This window comes from Typopeltis vanoorti, chromosome 8 (genome assembly GCF_054136105.1).
Source record: "Typopeltis vanoorti isolate ZY-2024b chromosome 8, IOZ_Tvanoo_1.0, whole genome shotgun sequence".
Classification (NCBI taxonomy): Eukaryota; Metazoa; Arthropoda; class Arachnida; order Uropygi; family Thelyphonidae; genus Typopeltis; species Typopeltis vanoorti.
The window spans coordinates 16,510,217-16,528,817 of record NC_143556.1 but is presented as its reverse complement, the minus strand read 5'-3'; the positions used below and the strand labels follow the sequence as shown (position 1 = coordinate 16,528,817).

General features: G+C 35.4%; 1 protein-coding gene across 4 annotated transcripts in view; it reads left to right on the top strand.

The window, feature by feature from the left end:
- Positions 1–904, top strand: part of LOC150103761 (glutamate receptor U1-like) — a 70,016-nt gene extending 69,112 nt beyond the window's left edge. For all 4 annotated transcript variants that reach the window (XM_090396758.1, XM_090396757.1, XM_090396759.1 and 1 more), the window contains one exon: positions 398–904. In XM_090396758.1, the coding sequence (XP_090252884.1) occupies positions 398–722 (325 nt within the window). In that variant the 3' untranslated portion in view covers positions 723–904. The remainder of the gene's footprint in view (positions 1–397) is intronic.
- Positions 905–18,601: the final 17,697 nt, after the last annotated feature.

Sequence of the window (18,601 nt, the reverse complement as noted above, 5' to 3'; positions counted from 1 at the left end):
TGATGAACAAGCAACCTAGGATTACAGCTAGTGTTGTTAATTTTTGCAATTAATCTTGCTTACCCTGTACTTATATTCTTAATAAAGTCAGCTGGATTGTTTCTACAAGTGCTGTGATGTTGTTGCAGATTTTTACAAGTATTGAGGCGTCAAATCACCATAAATTATTGCAAAGTAGAAAAAATGAACAGTAAATATTATATTTCAATAAAATCCTAAAAAATATAGACTAAGATTAAAATACTAAGTTTGTATTTTACGAATTAAAAACAATTTTTTTCCTGGTGTTTTGAATTCCGGTTGCTTTCAAAAAAATTAAAATGAAAAATGAAAAAAACCCATAAAAAATCATTTGTTTTGAGAAATAAAATCAATATGTTTTTTTCTGTTTTTTTAGCACTCTGAGATTAGTTGAAGGCGGATTTATAGATCACTGGGTAGAAGTCAGTAGTTTCACGAAATCCCAGAAACATCCTTTTATTCCCAGTGACGAAGGATTTTCGCCACTGACTGTAGACGATATCAAAATATCTCTTCGCATTTTCGGTATTGGGCACGCCTTAGCAACGTCAGTCTTTATAGTTGAAGTATTGCTCGACTTAATCGTGGTGCTAAGACGAAGGCAAAAGGAGAAACAGAAACGCCGGTTGGTCACTATGATAAAAAAGCGAACGACCTTACGAAGGAAAAAGAGAATGTATCTTAATGCTAAAATAATGTAGAAGCAGTCATTTTATGTACGTAAAATACTTCGTTATTAATTTAAACTTCGGGAAAATTTCGAAATTGAATAAGAAATAATGTTGTTTGTTGTAAACATAGAAAACAGAACAAATGGATTAAAAAAAAAACAATAATGTATGTTTTCAGATATTACTTCTTATAAATGGTTACTAAAAGTTAAAGGATACTGGTATAAATGAATGTTTAATACTTTCGTTTGTTTATTTTGTTTACTTATATAAATATTAATCACTTGATTACAACGATACTCTCTTTGTGATTTCTTTAATTAACAACTGAATATGCTACTAAAACCTACTTTGAATATTATTCCACTTTTTTTTTCTTGCAAAGTATTAAAAAAAAATTTTTTTTGTCATGAATATACGACAGCAACCCCATCACTATATCATCCGCGTAAACCAATTTTGGGTAAGAAGGGAACAATTATTCAAGAGGTGGCACAACATATTACGTCTTAGAAGTGCAGTTTGATATATGTAGCGTAATAACGGACTTTGATTTGAAATTTTAGTTCATATTTTCCATCCGTTATCAGTATCACTACATGATTAAATTCAAGAGATGTCTCTCTGCTAACTCTGTAATTCAATGCGTATTACATGTCATCAGTTATGTTTATTCCATGCATTCGGTAAACTAATATCGGAAAGAAAAAACAAGTATGGAAATAATAACCTGGTTGCGTTTCTCAATATCGCAGCAACTGAAATTAGAATCCTTATTGATTCACGGGTGAGCGAGAGATTTCGTGAGCGATTGATAAAACAAATTCCGGAATGCAAAAATTGGTATAGATACTGGAAGGAAATCCCCCCCCCCCCGCTCATTGTGGTGCATTTGGTTTTGGTGAAATCAATGACAGAAAATACAAACCTATTGATTTTGCCATTCAAAACAATTTAACAATTACTGATATTCTATATCTTCATAAACCATCAAGAAAGTGGGCATGGACTTCACCTAATGGATCTGCGCACAATTTAATTGATTATATTCTTGTTCGAACAACACATAAAACATCAGTTAACCTTCCTAAGACTAGATCTTTCCCAGCAGCCGATATTGGCAGTGACCGCAACATGCTCATTGCTACCTTGAATCTAAATTTAAAACAAATAAATAGAAACCAAAAACAAAGAAAAATATATAGTGTTGAGAAGTTGAAATCGCCTCATATCAGAGAACATTAAAAATCCCACATTACTAATTCCTTGAATATCTTCCTAGAATAATTAAGAAGTATTGATAATGAATACAAACTGCAGTATTATCCAAAGCTATTTTAGAAGCAGATGATACCATAATAGGAAAATCTCGCAGGATAATCAAACCCTGGATTACAGAAGACATTTTACGACTATGTGATCAAAAGAGAGTCTTAAAATCCAGTATAAACAAGGATAACAATAGCAAGAGAAAATATAAAGAACTAAACAAATTACGAGAAGAAACAAAATTAAAACAGCTAAAACCAACTGGATTCTGAATGAATATGGAAAGATTGAAGAGGAACTACAAAAAAACAATCCTGGAAGTACTATCCTAATGATAACGAGATTAACAAAACTCTTCACTACACAAATTGGTCAATTGAGGATGAAACGTTAGCCGATCGCATAAGGAAGTAGCAAGGTTTTTTTCTCTCGGAAACTCGGGGTTTTCATCCTGCATACAGACAAATCGGCCTTGAGAACACACGCAATTTACAGACAAAGAATATTAGTAGTGGTGGTGAATAGTAGATGGCGTTGGTGTAGATGATGGTAGTGGCGGTAGTTGGTGGATTAAGTGGTGGAGACGGAGAGATGTAGAGTAGGTGCCCTCTTTCGATGAGCCTTTGGACTCCTTGGAGGTGTCATGTAATAATAATGATAATAATAAAATAGCAAGCTTTTGACTGGAAAAAAATAAAATTTTGCAGCGTTGGCATGATTTCTCAGCTAACCTTTTCTCACAGTAGCAATTAATTCTTTGAAGATGGGAAAATCACCAGGCATAGATGGAATAACTTCAGAACTATTGAAAGCAGGGAGAAAACCTATCATAGATGCCCTGTTCAACATTTGCCAAGAAGTATGGAACAATGAATCATGGCTTAAAGATTGGTGCACTTCTATTCTGATTCCTAAAAAAGGGAATAGTACAAAATGTATCAATTAGAGATCTGTCAGTTTGATGAGTCATCCAAAAAGAATTTCCTAAAAGTCTTACTGTTTAGGATTGAAAGGAAAATAGAAAGCATACTTTCAAAAAACCAAGCAGGATTCTGTAAAACAAGAGTACAATAGATCACTTATTTACAATACATCTCAAGGAGAAAAATATATTGAACATAATAAACTATGTTAAAGATTCCAAGCAATTTTATAAGCTAGGTTTTAATCCTTTTTCCCAAGTAAGCAAACAGATAAATAAGTCCAGTTTGCGCCTGAACATAGTTCAGGTCTGAGGCAACTCGTGGTAAAGGTGGAGTAAGATCCGATCACTTTCCTTAGTATTTTCCCCCTAATGCAAAGCACATCCCCTTGCGGAGATGTATAATGCTATGCATTAAAGGCAAGGGCCAATACCCAGACGTTTCGACCTTTATTGAGGTCTCGTTAGTGGGAGCTACCACTGACGAGATCTCAAAAAAATGCCAAGGTTGAAGTGCAGAGCTTATACATTTTATCTAAACAAGTTGCCACAAGGTGCCTTTACCTCGAGTTGCCCCAGACTTGAATTATGTTCAGGTGCAAACTTGACTTACTTGTCTGTTTGCTTACTTGGGAAAAAGGATTAAAACCTAGCTTATAAAATTGTTTGGTATCTCTAAAATAGTATATATTTATATATATATCCAAGGTAAAAAACTTTCCATAATAAAATACTGTCACAATTTTATAGATATACAGAAGGCCTTCAATTCAGTATGGCATGAGACATTGTGGAGAATACTGAACCAGTATGCCTAATTAAAATAGTACGCCTAATTAAAACTCTTTACCGTTCGTCAGAAATGTAACTAGAAATCAATGGCAACTATAGCAAGTCTTTCAAAATGGAAAAAGACGTGCATGAAGGTTGCATACTTTCGCCGATGCCTTTTAACCTTGATTTGGAATATATAATAAACATAGCTTCGGAAAACATTGGTATTGGCATTAAGTTGGTGGCGAAAAATTTGATAATCTCAGATACGCAGATGACATTGATCTAATAGCAGAGAATGAACATCAGCTATAAGAATTAACAGGCACTTAGTGATTATGGATTAAAGATTAGTATTCACAAATCAAAAACGATGTCTTAAGACAATAACCCTATGAAAATTTCAGTTAATGATGAAAAATTAGAAGTAGAAAGATGCACCTACTTAGGAAGCGTACAACCCAGAGATGGCCGGTCCAAACTTGATAATAACGTACTCATTGCTAAAGCAACTTGTTTCCTTCAGAGATTACAGTCAATTTGAAAGGACAATAAAAAACAGCTACAAGACTCTACCTCATCGATATCCTTGCTGACTCTGTCTGACTCTACGGATGTCAGAGTTGGACATTACTAAACCTTCGAAATGAAATTGTACAGAAAACATTTGCAGATAGATAGCACATACGGAAGGTTACCCGGATAATCCGCTCCATTACTAGAATACAAGAAAATATCATCGTTAAAAGACATCGGTAGCAGCTCCGGTGGCTGGACCACAGAGCTTGATTAGATAGCTTACCTAAATTAGCACTAGAGGGTTTGACTTCTGGTAAAAGACATCGAAGACGACCTAGAATCATCTGGATAGATAATATTAGAAAGTGAATTCATTTTTCGTTCTCCACTATGTTAAGGATATTCCCAGACAGAAACATTTGGGGAGAGTATGTTAGCACTGTCACCTTTATAGTGTCCCAATGGTCTACATAGACTATGGGTGAAAAAGAAGAAGAAGATAGTTTATTTATTGTCATATTTGAGTATCCCTTCATAATGCTTCCCAAACTTGAGCACTAAAATGGTTCTATTTCAAACAATTGAGATACATTCTGCAACATTCTGTAAAAACAAGAAAGGAATTTTAATATCTATAGGGATGGATATATATGAGAAGGTTCTAGAAATTTCTGATAAACACCTAGAACAAAAATGATATTAAAGCGACTGATATAATTTACAGACATAGAATATCAGTTATGGTGGTGGTGGGCGGTAGATGGCGTTGATTCGTAGTAGAGGTTCGGTGTAGTGGTTGAGACAGTTGTAAGTATCCTCCCCCGATGAGTCTTCGGACTCCTTGGAGGTGTCAGGAATAATAATAATAATAATAATAATAATAATAATAATAATAATAATAATAATAATAATAATAATAACCACAAGAAAGGACATATCTTAAAGCCATTTAACCCTTATGTTTCATCAAATTGTAATAATTGTTCATTTTATTTTAGGATATATAAGACATAAAATTAATTATGTTTTGTTCTAGGTGTTTATCAGAACTTTGCAGACCCCCCCTCGTATATTCAGCTTGACAGATGAACGAACCAGCAAGCTGAATGAATCTATAGAGGCTTACGTATTTTGTGAAACTCAATCTACAAAAAATATAATGAATTAATACGATTAAACAGATCATAATATTATACAAGAGCAATATCTGTTGCGATTTGTAATCCCTTGCAGCACTGACCATAATAAAAAATGTTCTTGAGGTGGGTATTTTTAATTTACAACACGCCTCTCCTAATGATCCATTATGGCACTGGTTGGAATTTAAATTTGGAAGAATAAGCGGACTGGAGGTTCTTGAATTCTCATTCCTTTTCTTCTGTATCCTGTTGTTATGGAAAAAGAAATGTACATTCTTCAGACCACTGCAAGTTTCTTACTTCTTCTTCTTCTTCTTAAAATAAGTAAGGATAATAAATATCTATACTTGCTTTATAGCCAAGTAGCGCTAATTAAAGTCACATGTATAAGGACTCGTGAGCTAAGCTCATTGTCTTTAAGTACTGCATACCGAGGCATCGCCAAATGTTGTTTTTCTTAAGCTCTTCATTGCTGGCTCTAAAATGATAATGAATAGTTATCCTTTATAGTTAGAAATAAGTATTCTTTCTTTTAACGCGTTAGGCCTAATCATTACCCTAACTAACGATATAAAGTAACTTAAAAATTGCTCATGAAGACCATTAAGAGTAGAAAGTGATCAGGGGTGGTTAAAATATGTTTTTTATATTTTTATTTTTAAGGTTTCCCCTCATTAAAATAATTAATAATTCGAACATCACATTAAAATTTATCTTCTTCGCTTCTTGCAAAGCCTTGAATGGTTTTTTTAGGCAATGTTTCCAGCAATCTTCAGGTAAGAGAATGGGAGAGAGAATTATTTTATTTTTTTTTTTTGCAGTAAAATTATATTATGCAGTAAGAATGGTTTGTCTGAGCATCACAGCTCTTGCCTTACGTAATGTTTTATTCTACTTTATGTCCTCATTCTCACTTTTAAGTCATCATCATCATGCATGTCAATTATTTAGGCCTAGCGTGGCCTGTTCCGGCCTTAGAAGTCATCGTTGAATCGTTTAAGAGCACGTCCTGGTTTTCTTTTTCTTGTACTTATAGGCTTGTTTTGGTAATGATATCGATCACATCCATTATTATAAAATAATTCAGGTAATCAGACTTGTATACAGACATTATAGAAATCCTACTGCGTATAATGCAAAAATTATATAGTATCCAATAGGTAAATAGGTAAATAACAAGTCGTAAATAACGATACAGTAGTATCGTTATTTACGACTTGTCAATTGCAGTCTTTATTTCTATATTAATTTATGAAAGTAGTGCAAAATAGAAATGAAAACTTTCAATCATAAGATATTGTATACCTGTCATCCAGTGGTAGCTCGTGGCTTGAAATCGTGGGGTTGCTGCAACTTTCGAAATATACATACACACTGTAAGTACAGTGTTTGGATAAAATATCGATATGGATAAATTAAAAAAAAAAATTAAACATGAAAAAATATTATTATTGATAAAATTATACAGTTTAGTATAATTCAAAATTACTTAAAAATAAAATCCATTATCATAACCCAATAATGTTCTAAAATAAAAACTATAACAGATGTTATGTCTTTAATTGTAATGTCCAAATAGTTAAAGAGACGGAGTAAACGCGATAAGCACTACGAACACTCTACTAGTGGCGCAAACTACATATAAACAACAGTGGAACTGCGCGACGGACAGTGTCGCATTACGCTAATAGCTCGTATCTCACTATGACGTGCATATGCTTGCGCGCGTAGCAATATGACACTGTGGTAAACACAGTGCTGCTAGCGTAAGAAAGAAAATAAGAGAATTGTATAGGATTGTTGATGATAAAAAATAAATATTACAAGCAAATAATAAATATATTTGTATATCCAGAAAAATTGGGGGTGATGCAGTTCCGCAGTGCCTATGCACGAGCTGCCCCTGCTGTAATCACGATCAAGTTTTCATTCACTTATATCTTATCTAATTATGGGCTACATGTTATCTTTTTCTTTTTTTGGTTATTTAGAAAAGATGCTCATCCTCAATCTTTAATGAAATTAAGCGACTAATTTTGATATTTAATTGGTGCAGAAAATTAAATACTAACGAGACGAAACTATTATCCTTTATTGCTAAAGTGACTTCGGGCCTTTTTTTTTTTTTTTTAAAGGTAAAAACTTCAGCTTTTTCTTGGTTTTATTCGTTGACCAGATTAATAAATTGTTGTTCATATTAATAATGTTATATTATATATAATGTTATATTTATTAATATGCACAACATTATTACTTTATTAATAATATTAATAAAGTAATAATGTTGTGCATATTAATAAATAATATGCACAAATTGTCAACAAGTTTCACCAGCTATTCTGTCTGGTTTCTTCAGGAAAAGTATAACGGTATAAACTAACGTTTGCTAGTAAAAAAAAAGAAGAATGATGGAGTAACACAGTCAAATAAATTAAAACTGACGCGTAACATCATACGCGTGGAGCGTGGTGTCTCAGTCATTATTTATTGAGCGCGTTGTATAGTTTTTGGCGAAATGAAATTCTGGTGAGCTGAGTGAATTTATTAGGCTTTTCCAGATGTCTTTCAGCATCATTCCTTGCTTTCTGTTTAGATTTCTCCAGAGCGGAATACGGAATACTTTGAAGTTTCTACATCGAAAATCTTCCTCTATGTAAGGCATGAAGCTTTTATCCCAATCAATGGTATGGTTAGTGATCGAGAAGCGATGGGCTAATCCTGAAGTATCTGTTCAGTTGTTGTCCCCAATATGTTTCTTTTTTTGTTTCTCGAATTTCCAGGTTTCTTCATGTTTGCATGTTTGAAGAAGGCACTAATGTGGAGATCATAAAATGTGGTATATTGTCTTGACAGGTTTGAGAGCAACTCTGACTTTGAAAGACTTAAGGACATTATTTTTGTTGACACTGAGCCTGCATAAGGGGATGACGATGGACGATGTACATTGCGCGACAGGAGGTTGCTGCTAGGGAGGGTTTCTATGAAGAATGTTTTTGATTATATTTCTTTGGTAACCGTTGTTTACTAGGGTTTGAGATATGAGAGTGAGTTCATCAAGGAGATATTTTCTCTTCTGAGATAATATTGGTCTGCCTATTTTTAAGCATATGTATTATGCTCAGTTTTTGCGCAATATGGTAAGACGATTCCAAGTGCAGGTAGCGTCCAGTGTCTGTTGGTTTTCGATAGATTGCGAGCTGGATTTGTCCATTCTCTCGTTTCTTTATTAGTGGATCTAGAAAAGGCAGTTGGTTATTCTTTTTAAGCTCTAACGTGAAATATATGTTTCGGTGGAAGGAATTTATTTTTGTAAGGAAATCAATTAAGGTAGTTTCTGTGCCTCTCCAAATGATGAAAACATCATCTTCGTATCTTTACCAAACCAATGGCTTTGGATTTAATTTGGAAAGGATGTCAGCTTCTAGTGTTTCCATGAACAGATCAGCGCAAGGAGGTGATAAGGGAGATTTTTTACAATAATCTAAAGTTTTGTCTATAATTTATCTATTTTAATTAATGGGTCATAATTATCAATCAACCAAAATAATATTCTTTTGAGGAGAAAAGTGGTGACAATTCTGCGTGTAGCGTGTACAAGGCAACAGTGATACGGTTTGAACAGCGATGCAACTGTGGCAGGTACAGCTTTAAAGTGAGGATAGAAGATTCAATCTAGATATAGTTCGCCCACCGATTAGAGATCCTTCGACACTTCTGCGCATCTCAGAAAAAGGAGAATCCATTCCGATATTAAGGTAATCAGTCCGTATGTGGGATGAGTTGTTTATTATTACCGGTCGGAAAATTAACTTCTCTTTTATGATTATTGTAGTTAACTATGTTGCTTGTAAAACAGTTGGAAAATTTTACCTATAAAGCACGTGATTTCGCGTGTTGGCGACAAATTCGGACGTCCTTCATTTCTTTCTCCCCTTCAGCATGAATCGCCTATTCTTGGAAAGACGCGAAGCAGGGACCTACAAACGGTGGGCAAACTATATCTATGCTCTTTTTCAGGTTATCTTGGAAGTAGCGGAATAAGCTACATTTCAGGATTTCCTTACCTTCGTACTATAGGCTTATGCCGCATAAAATAGTTCTTTAAATTTTTTATGTTATCACATAGTGTGGTACGTTGTATATAATTATTTTATTACTTCCCTACTTGCGATACTAGAATTATTTGTTTCATACCATGAAATTGTTACAGGGAACTTAGTTTCGGAAAATGCAATTATCTGTCATATGGTCTCTGACGACTGTCGCCATAGTAACGGCGAACTAATATCCTGCTACCTTCGGAAGTGGTGCGGCCTGTAGTATATTTCTTTACTTCCACGATAACCTGAAAAACAGTATAGATATGTATATTTCTTTCTTTCTTTCTATTTTTATATTGCTTATGAAGTGTTACCTTGTTAATATTACTTGAAATGAAATCGTGTAATCTTTCCAATTCTTGATACAATTTTCATTAAATACTTTTCTATAATAAATAGCTTTCGCCTTTCGTTCATCTAATAACTGCCTATATTTGTTTCAAAATACGAAATAAATGTCAATATCATTGCTGACAACAAATACATATAACTTCCAGGAAAACAGTACAGAAAAAATATAATCTTGGTACCAAAAGTTAGAAGGAGAGGGGAGAGAGAGAGAGAGAGAGAGAGAGATATTGACAACTGAAGCTCATTTATGCTCTTTAAGGACTTAGCTGAAAAGAAAAACAAGAAATAATTCAACTCCAGAAATTCTATTGATGGCAATAGCTCCTCTGCCCAATGAGTTTACTATGAAATTAAAAGAAATATTATAAGTACGTGCAATGGCGGCTCGTGGCTTGAAATCGTGGGGGTGCTGCAACTTTCGAAATATACATACACACTGTAAGTACAGTGTATAAAAGTTTGGATAAAAAAATTAAACATGAAAAAATATTGTTTATTATCGATAAAATTATACAGTTTAGTATAATTCAAAATTACTTAAAAATAAAATCCATTATCATAACTCCAATAATGTTCTAAAATAAAAACTATAACAAATGTTATGTCCAAATGTTTAAAGAGACGGAGTAAGCACGATAAGCACTACGAACACTCTACTACTGGCACAAACTGCATATAAGCAACAGAGGAACAGCGCGACGGACAGTGCCGCATTACGCTAATAGGTCGTCTCACTTTGATGTGCATATGCTTGCGCGTAGCAATATGACACTGTGGTAAACACAGTGTCGCTAGCGTCCTTCGCCCTTCTAAGAGCTACAAGATGGATTTTTATTATTTTTTATACAAAATAAGAGAATTTTACAGGATTGTTGATGATAAAAATAAATATTACTTTACAATTATTTATTGGTATTAATTAATATCAATAAATAAATTAATAAATATATTTATATATCGAGAAAAATTGGGGGTGCTGCAGTTCCGCATTGCCTATGCACGAGTCGCCCCTGGTGTATCCACCTGTGACAGTGGCAGAGGAACTAAATCCCCCTCCCAAAATAGAAATATTATTGAGAATTTTTTCTTAAGTAGCCATACGAATCTCTGTGTATATATGCGACATATTTTCAGAACTCATAATACTAATAATTATGTCAATCACTACAATATTTCAAAGTAATTATATTTTATGTATAACTTTCCTTCTTAATTCTGTGTGGAGTCAATTTCCTTCCACTGTCTGAACACCGTTCGTTCTATACAGGACGCCTCAATGAGATATTCCTGCTGTGTTTCAACAAATTTACAGTCTGCGAAGAAGAGAATTATTACATTAATTTTTGTTTTTGCAACAACTTAAATGTAATAAGAGAGAGAGAGAGAGAGAGAGAGAGAGAGAAGGAAAATTCAATTACAGCAACTTAATTTATCGCTTTCTTTTTTAGGGGGACTATCTTTCTTTGTAGCTTTTTATGCTTTCAACGAACACGACTTCCACCAAGATGGTTAGTCTCAGCAACTTGCATTGTCAAGTCCAAAACGTTTACATTAACTTTTAAAGCACCTTCACTTTAATAAACTCGGTGGCGATGCGCACTTTCATCCATAACTGATAACAGGACCTAATCTCCTTTAAAGAAAAGTAAATGCCGACTCAATTGGAAAAGTGATTAGCGTATTCGCTCTCAATTCAACAGGCTGCATTTGAATTCAATGGACGACTGTGATTGTCTTTAGGTGGGAGATGAATTTTATCGTCCAGTGTGAGACCATCTCCCTGCTTATTCGAGGCCAGAAGTGACTTTTAAAAAGTTCCATGTTGAATCTCTAAACTGGATTCGACAGACTTTACAAAAAATATTATAAAAAAAAAATCCTTCGCCACCCAAGGTATTAATATGTACTATAGGTTTAGAATCTTTCATGGGTGGGAGTCACATAAAATGCTAAATGTATCAGAACAGCATTCAGAAAGGTTGTTGGTGTAGTGCAAAAAAGGGAACGATATGTCTAGCTCCTGACTGCTGGAGCCACGACATCCACCACTTGGCTTTCAACGGTGCAGTTCTGTTGAAGAGTTTGCACTGCAATTGAAGAATCTAGCATTGTAATTAGTATTTTTCATCGGAACTGAGATACGATGATTAAAGATAAAAGTTTCTACGACCTTGAAAGTACGAGGTGTGTGTGTGTGTGTGTGTGTGTGTGTGTGTGTGTGTGTGTGTGTGTGTGTGTGTGTGTGTGTGTGTGTGTGTGTGTGTGTGTGTGTGTGTGTGTGTGTGTGTGTGTGTGTGTGTGTGTGTGTGTGTGTGTGTGTGTGTGTGTGTGTGTGTGTGTGTGTAATGCTGATGGTATAAAAGAACACGGTTCTCACATATCCTGCTTATTCTACAATATATTGAAATAAGGATCATATTTCATTTAAATATTTTGTGCACTGGGAAAATGTTCATGCGTTGTTCTTTGAATTTTTGATAGAGCGGAACTTGTAGGGAGGGCTCAACACGTGATCACACTTTAAAAGATGCTGCAGTATTTCTCAATTGATACAAAATAAACAGCGAATGACCGCAAGATTTTACTTTGCTTAAACTAGCGAAAGCACTTTGTACTAAACAGTGTCATTTGTCAACGAATCATACAAGATGCCCTTTAAGTGATACCCTGTAGGGGTTACTTGACTTATTGCTTCAGATTCTACTGAGAAAGTGTTGATTTTGTGCTGTAAAATGTTATCGATTAATGTGATGAACCTGAAAAATAGCTGATCATGGTGGACTTGATGTGTACAAATGATCATGTCAGTTATTTAACAGAAAAGACAAAACTATTTAATTCTACACCAAGCTAAAATTGGAAATCCTACCTTTAGCTACGGTAGTTTGGTTGATTTAAAAACCTGGATTTGCTAGTGTTTCAATATCTGAAATTAATATAATCAAACACCTGTAGGTGCAGATTTGAGATTTGAAGGGTAATCCTTAAATGTGCAGACAGCAAATCGCAATATCATAAAAGAGTTATTACAAAAAGGATGTTCACACACATACACTGGATAACAGATGAACTAAAAAATATGATAAGGACAAAAGAGCAGCTCTATCATAAACATAGGGAAAATTCGTATAATTTAATGTTTGAACACGACTACAAAAATTTCGCTAAACACTTAAAGGAAAAAATAAAGCAAGCAAAAGAACATTTTCTTCTATCGAAATTTCTTTCATGTAATAATGATAAAAGGTAAGAACGGGGGTTGATTAATATGATAATATGTAACACAAAGCACAAAACACGCGACTTTCCAGAGGGCAATGTCATTAATGTACTTAACCAAATGAACAACCACTTTACAAACTATGGTAGTTGTGATTTCGACCCTGCAGATAGGACAAAGTACGTGAGTCACCTTCCATAGATTAAGAATTCCATGTATCTACACGCAGTAAACGAAGATGAGGTAAAGAGTGCCGTAATTGGATTAAAAATGGGAAAAATGGGAAGTGGCAATAGAAATGTCACTATAAATATAAAACACGGGGCCTGTATAATTCAGTGGAAGTGACGCTTGCGTCCTCTGTGCTTGGCGCTCGAAGTTAGACTTAAGTTCGAGTCTAGTCACCGACTGGAGGAACTTTTCTAAGCCTTTCTTCGACTGGTTCCCGAGTTAGTCGATCTCTGGCAAAGGCAAGAGGGTTTTTCCTCCCGGAAACTCGGGTTTTTCATCCCGTAAACTCGAGAAAATCGACCGTAGTTCCCATATTATTTCAGACAGTAACATATTAACATATCTTGTTAGGGTTAAGTACCAAGAGATGGCAGCATGTGTTTGCCAGCCTCTTCATCGGTGGCTGCTATAATTAGCGATAGACAAGGGCCAGCTATCTCTGATTGGCTACCGGTGAAGATTGAACTGCCCACTCAGTCTCCAAAAAAAAGCTAGATAGGGTATAAAGGCGTCGCCTACTCCCTATAAAGGAATAAAAGGCGTTAACTGATTTATTTTATTTATTTAAAAACTAAACATTATCATTAAATGCAAATTACAGTTCTTTACAAATATCATTAATAAATCCTTTGACCACGTTAAGTTTATAGAACGCTTAAAGACTACCTCACTTGTACTTCTATATAAAAGAGGTAACAGAAATGAAATTAAAAATTACAGACCAATATCTATACTACCCACAATCTCAAAGGTTATTGAAATTCTAATAAAAAAACGGTTAAATAGCTATTTAAATACCATTATCCTTTTACGCAATTAATCAAATTGGGTTAATACTACTAGAGTTTCATAAAAGTCTGTAGTGGAATAAATAAAGGAATGCACACAGCAGCTGTTTTTCTAGATATATATCTAAGGCATACGATTGTGTTCATCATGATCTGTTGCTACTGAAAATGTCCAAATACGGCATCAGAGGAATTACTAATGACTGGTTCAGATCCTATCTGTATAATAGAAAACAACACACCAGCTACGGCACATTCAATAGCGCAATAAAAATAATAAAATACTGAGTCCCGCAAGGTTCAGTACCAGGATCCATCCTATTTTTAATATACGTTAATGATTTATGTAAATACAAACTTTGGCAAAATGATATCCTTCGCTGACGACACGACATTAATATACACCTTAAAATTAATACCGATAAAACGAGATATATGTACTTCACGTTAACAGATAAGCTAGACCACGATATAACCATAAAAAGGCATGAAAGGAAATGTAGTGACACCCTAAATTGTAACTGTAGCTTAATAAAAAAAAAAAATAAATAAATCAAGTATTTGAGCCTCCATATCGATAGCAATATCAAGTGGAACTCCCACACCACTCTCTTAACAAATAAGTTTAGGTTCATAATTGATAGAATATATTATGTTAAAAAAATTTAAATGCAGCATTCTTAAGATACTTATACTATTCATGGGTAAATTCCTCACTGCAATATGGCATCACCTGTTGGGGCAGAGATTATTACAACCATCTGCTTCCATTAATAAGAATACAAAACAGAATAATTAGAGCCATAATCACTACTGACTTCGCACATTCAACCAACGATCTATTTGTCATGCATAATATCCTACCACTACAGAAACTATCTCTATGGTCGTCTATTATACGTAAAAAGGAACGCTAAAGTTTCTTGGTATATAATAATAATAAATAAGAAGTTTCTTGGAAAAGGGGGTTCGAGGTTATATGGTGAGTGGTCGGTGTAATTTAGAGCTCGTGTAAAATTGGTGATTTTTGTGTGTTTTTTCCCTTAGAAAATTGGTTTTATAGTATATTAGAACGATTTTCGTGTTTTTAGAGTATTTTGTGTATCTTTATAACATATTTATTGGGGCTGTCGCCGCTAGAGGGATTCGTAGTGTGTAGTGTTCGTGAAAGCTCCGGATAAGATGAGTATTATTTTCAGTTGTCGTTGATACATTTATTTAATATTGCGTAGTTTTGTTTGTCTTGCGTCTCTTAGTGCATTCTTTTGTGTATTTTTGATGTGTTATAATTTATAATTTGATAAAATACGTTGCAAGTAAGTATGGCCCCAGTACGAAGGAAAATGGCGGCTAGTAATGATGGTTCGCCATCTTTATCAAAGAACGGTAGTATAAAAGAGATGATTCAGTGTACTGCGAAATGTACGCTTTACGGAGTGTGGTTAGATGACAATAAAGGAGTGAATGTGTGTGGAAAATGTAGGGAGAATGAGAAATTGAAGAGTATTTCGGATCGTGAGTGTGATATTTTTGTCAAATTTCAGAATGAAGAAAATAGGGATATGACAAGAAACGGCGAGGTTGTACCAGAGAATTGTGAGAGTGTGAATGATAGTATTAATGGTTTTACTGAGAATAAAAAAGATGAGATAGACGCAATGAGTGAAATCGCGTTGTTGAATGGTGCGGTAAAAAGAGCAAAACAGCAGCTAGAGCGTAAAAGCAAAAGTCGACTGAATGAACCAGCCAATAATAAAAAGTATGACAGGAAAAACAGACGTATGAATGTGAACATGAACAAAATGAAGGATAGAGTGCTGTATGGAGACTCGTTAGTACGAGGATTTGACAAAATCGTACCAACCTGGTGCGACCTTAAAGGATGTAACTGAGTCTATTAGAGAGCAAAAGAAAAGGGTGAAAGAAATGATTGTTGTGGCAGGTACGAATGATTTGAAAGGAGACAAAATGGAAATGATAGAAGACCTGGATGAATTGTTTGAGGTAGCAAAAGAAAAGAGTGAGATAGTTAGAATGATTAGTCTTTTGCCACGGTAGGACAGTGAAATGTTTAAAAGGAGGGCCATAATTGCGAATGACTTTATGCGTGGGTTATGTATGACAAGTGGTGTTGAATTTGTGGACGTGTGGAGTGAGTTCGATGGGCGAAAGGATCTATATAAGATGGATGGCTTGCATTTGAATGGCTACGGTGTAAGAAGACTTGAGAAAGTGTTGCTGAATGTGGTGGATGTGCAAATTCAGGGAAAGTAGATTTAAGGGGGGGGGGAGATATACAGTCCTTAGGGAGGCAGTTGAATGTAAGAATGAATATAATATGCCCGAGCAAATAAGGACAACAAATCAGAGTGGGATAGTTAATATAAGGCATCAAGGTAGGGTTGGGGCTAATGGGGGTTTTAAATTCATGTACACTAATGCTAGGAGTATTAGGAACAAGAAGGAAGAGTTTTTGGCCATGGTTGGCACTTCCAGATCACAGGTTATTGGTATTAGTGAAATATGGCCGACCGTAGATGATATAGCTAGTCGGATTGAATGTGATGGGTATAGTGTGTTCAGGAATGACAGGGAGAATAAAATGGGGGGAGGAGTATTGTTGATGATAGCTGATGAGCTGCAGCCAAGGAGAATAGAAGTTGAATTGCAGGATTGAGAAAAGAGCACATTTGAGGCCATTTGATGTGAGATTGTGGCTAGCAGAACTAAATATACAATTGGGTGCTGCCATAGACCAGCTGATGGAAAAGATGGTGGTGACAGTATGCACAAGCAAATAGAAGAATTGAGGGGAAGGAGGGTGATTATTATTGGAGATTTCAACTATGATCGCATTGATTGGAGTGAGGAGAGGACACACGGGAGAAAGGAATTAGATTTTATGCGGTTATTAAGGGATAACGATCTGCGACAACATGTAATGGAAAATACTAGGGATCAGAGAGTGCTTGACCTAGTAATTACATCTGAGGATTTGGCTGTAACAAATATGACCACATTGTCACCAATCGGTGAGAGTGATCATAGGGTCTTTACTTGGGAGGTGGCTAAAGGTGTAGAATTTTCAATTAAGACAGGGTACATGCGGAATTATCGGGCTGGAAAGTATGACAAGCTTAGGAGTTTGATTGGTTCAGTGCCATGGCATGTACAACTGCAAGGACTAGAAGTTGATAGTGCATGGGAGGTAGTTAAGAAGTGTTTGCATGAAACAATGGCTGACTGTATACCTAGAGTCCGAATAATAAATCAAGTAGGGGTTAAATGGATGAATAACAACATTAAGCTTGAGCTGCAAAAGAAGAAACAACTATGGAGGGAATTTAAGGAGAAAATTGACCGGCAGGCACATGAACGGTATAAAGCGCAGGCCAGAAGGGTAACGAGTGTGGTAAGAAAAGCAAGAAAGGATTACGAAAGAACATGGGCCATGCAGGCTAAAGAGAATCCTAAACAGTTTTTTAGATATGTAGCAAGTAAAAGGAAAAATGTACATGGCAGAATGATTTTAAAGAATGCCGATGGTACTGAGGTAACTGAATCAGTTGATATAGTTGAGTTACTGAGTGAGCACTTTGCAAGAATATATCATCCAGGTGGTGACATTGCAGAAACGAATGTACCAGTAGATTATACGGGAATTGTGGTGAATGAAGTGGAGGTGAATAGTCTATTGCATAACCGCAATGTCAATACATCTGTGGTATTGAATGGTATACCAGCTCGTGTTGTACGAGAAGCAGCTAAAGAATTGTCAGTACCCTTGACCATTTTGTTTAATTTGAGTCTCGGGTCTGGGTTAGTCACGAGCGGGTGGAAAGAGGGGAAAATAGTTCCACTGCATAAAGGTGGTTCCAAGACTGCTGTTGTAAATTACCGACCGATTAGCATATCAGGAATCATTGTAAAGGTCTTAGAGAAAATAGTCAAAAGGAAAATACAAGATTGGATTGAAGAAAATGGGATACTGTATCGGGGACAGCATGGTTTTGTGAAGGGTAGGTCATGCCTCAGTAACTTGCTCACGTATTATAACACAGTGACGGCTGAACTGGATAGGGGTAACGGGTTTGCAGTGATACTACTGGACCTTGCCAAGGCTTTTGATAGGATACCACATAGAACCCTAATCAGTAAACTGGAGCAGATGGGGATAGATATAGGGTTGGTAAGATGGATAGGAAAGTGGTTGAAGGAGAGATCCAGAGAGTGGTTTATTCAGGAGTGGAGTCTAAAAGATGGCTTGTGACTAGTGGAGTGCCACATGGCTCTGTTCTTGGACCACTGCTTTTCAATTTGTTCATCAATGATATAGGAAAGGATTTGAGAGGAAGTGTTCACTTATTTGCTGATGATGCAAAGTTGGGTAGAGCAATTATGAGTGCACAGGATGTTAACATTTTACAAGATGATTTGGATAGTTTGGAGGACTGGGCTAGGAAAAATGGTTGTCAATTTAATGTGGCAAAGTGTATGGTTATGCACTTTGGAGTGAAAAGAATAGCAGCAGTATATCGCATTGGTGGAACCGTACTCGAGGAGATTGATGAGGCCAGGGATTTGGGAGTGCTGGTG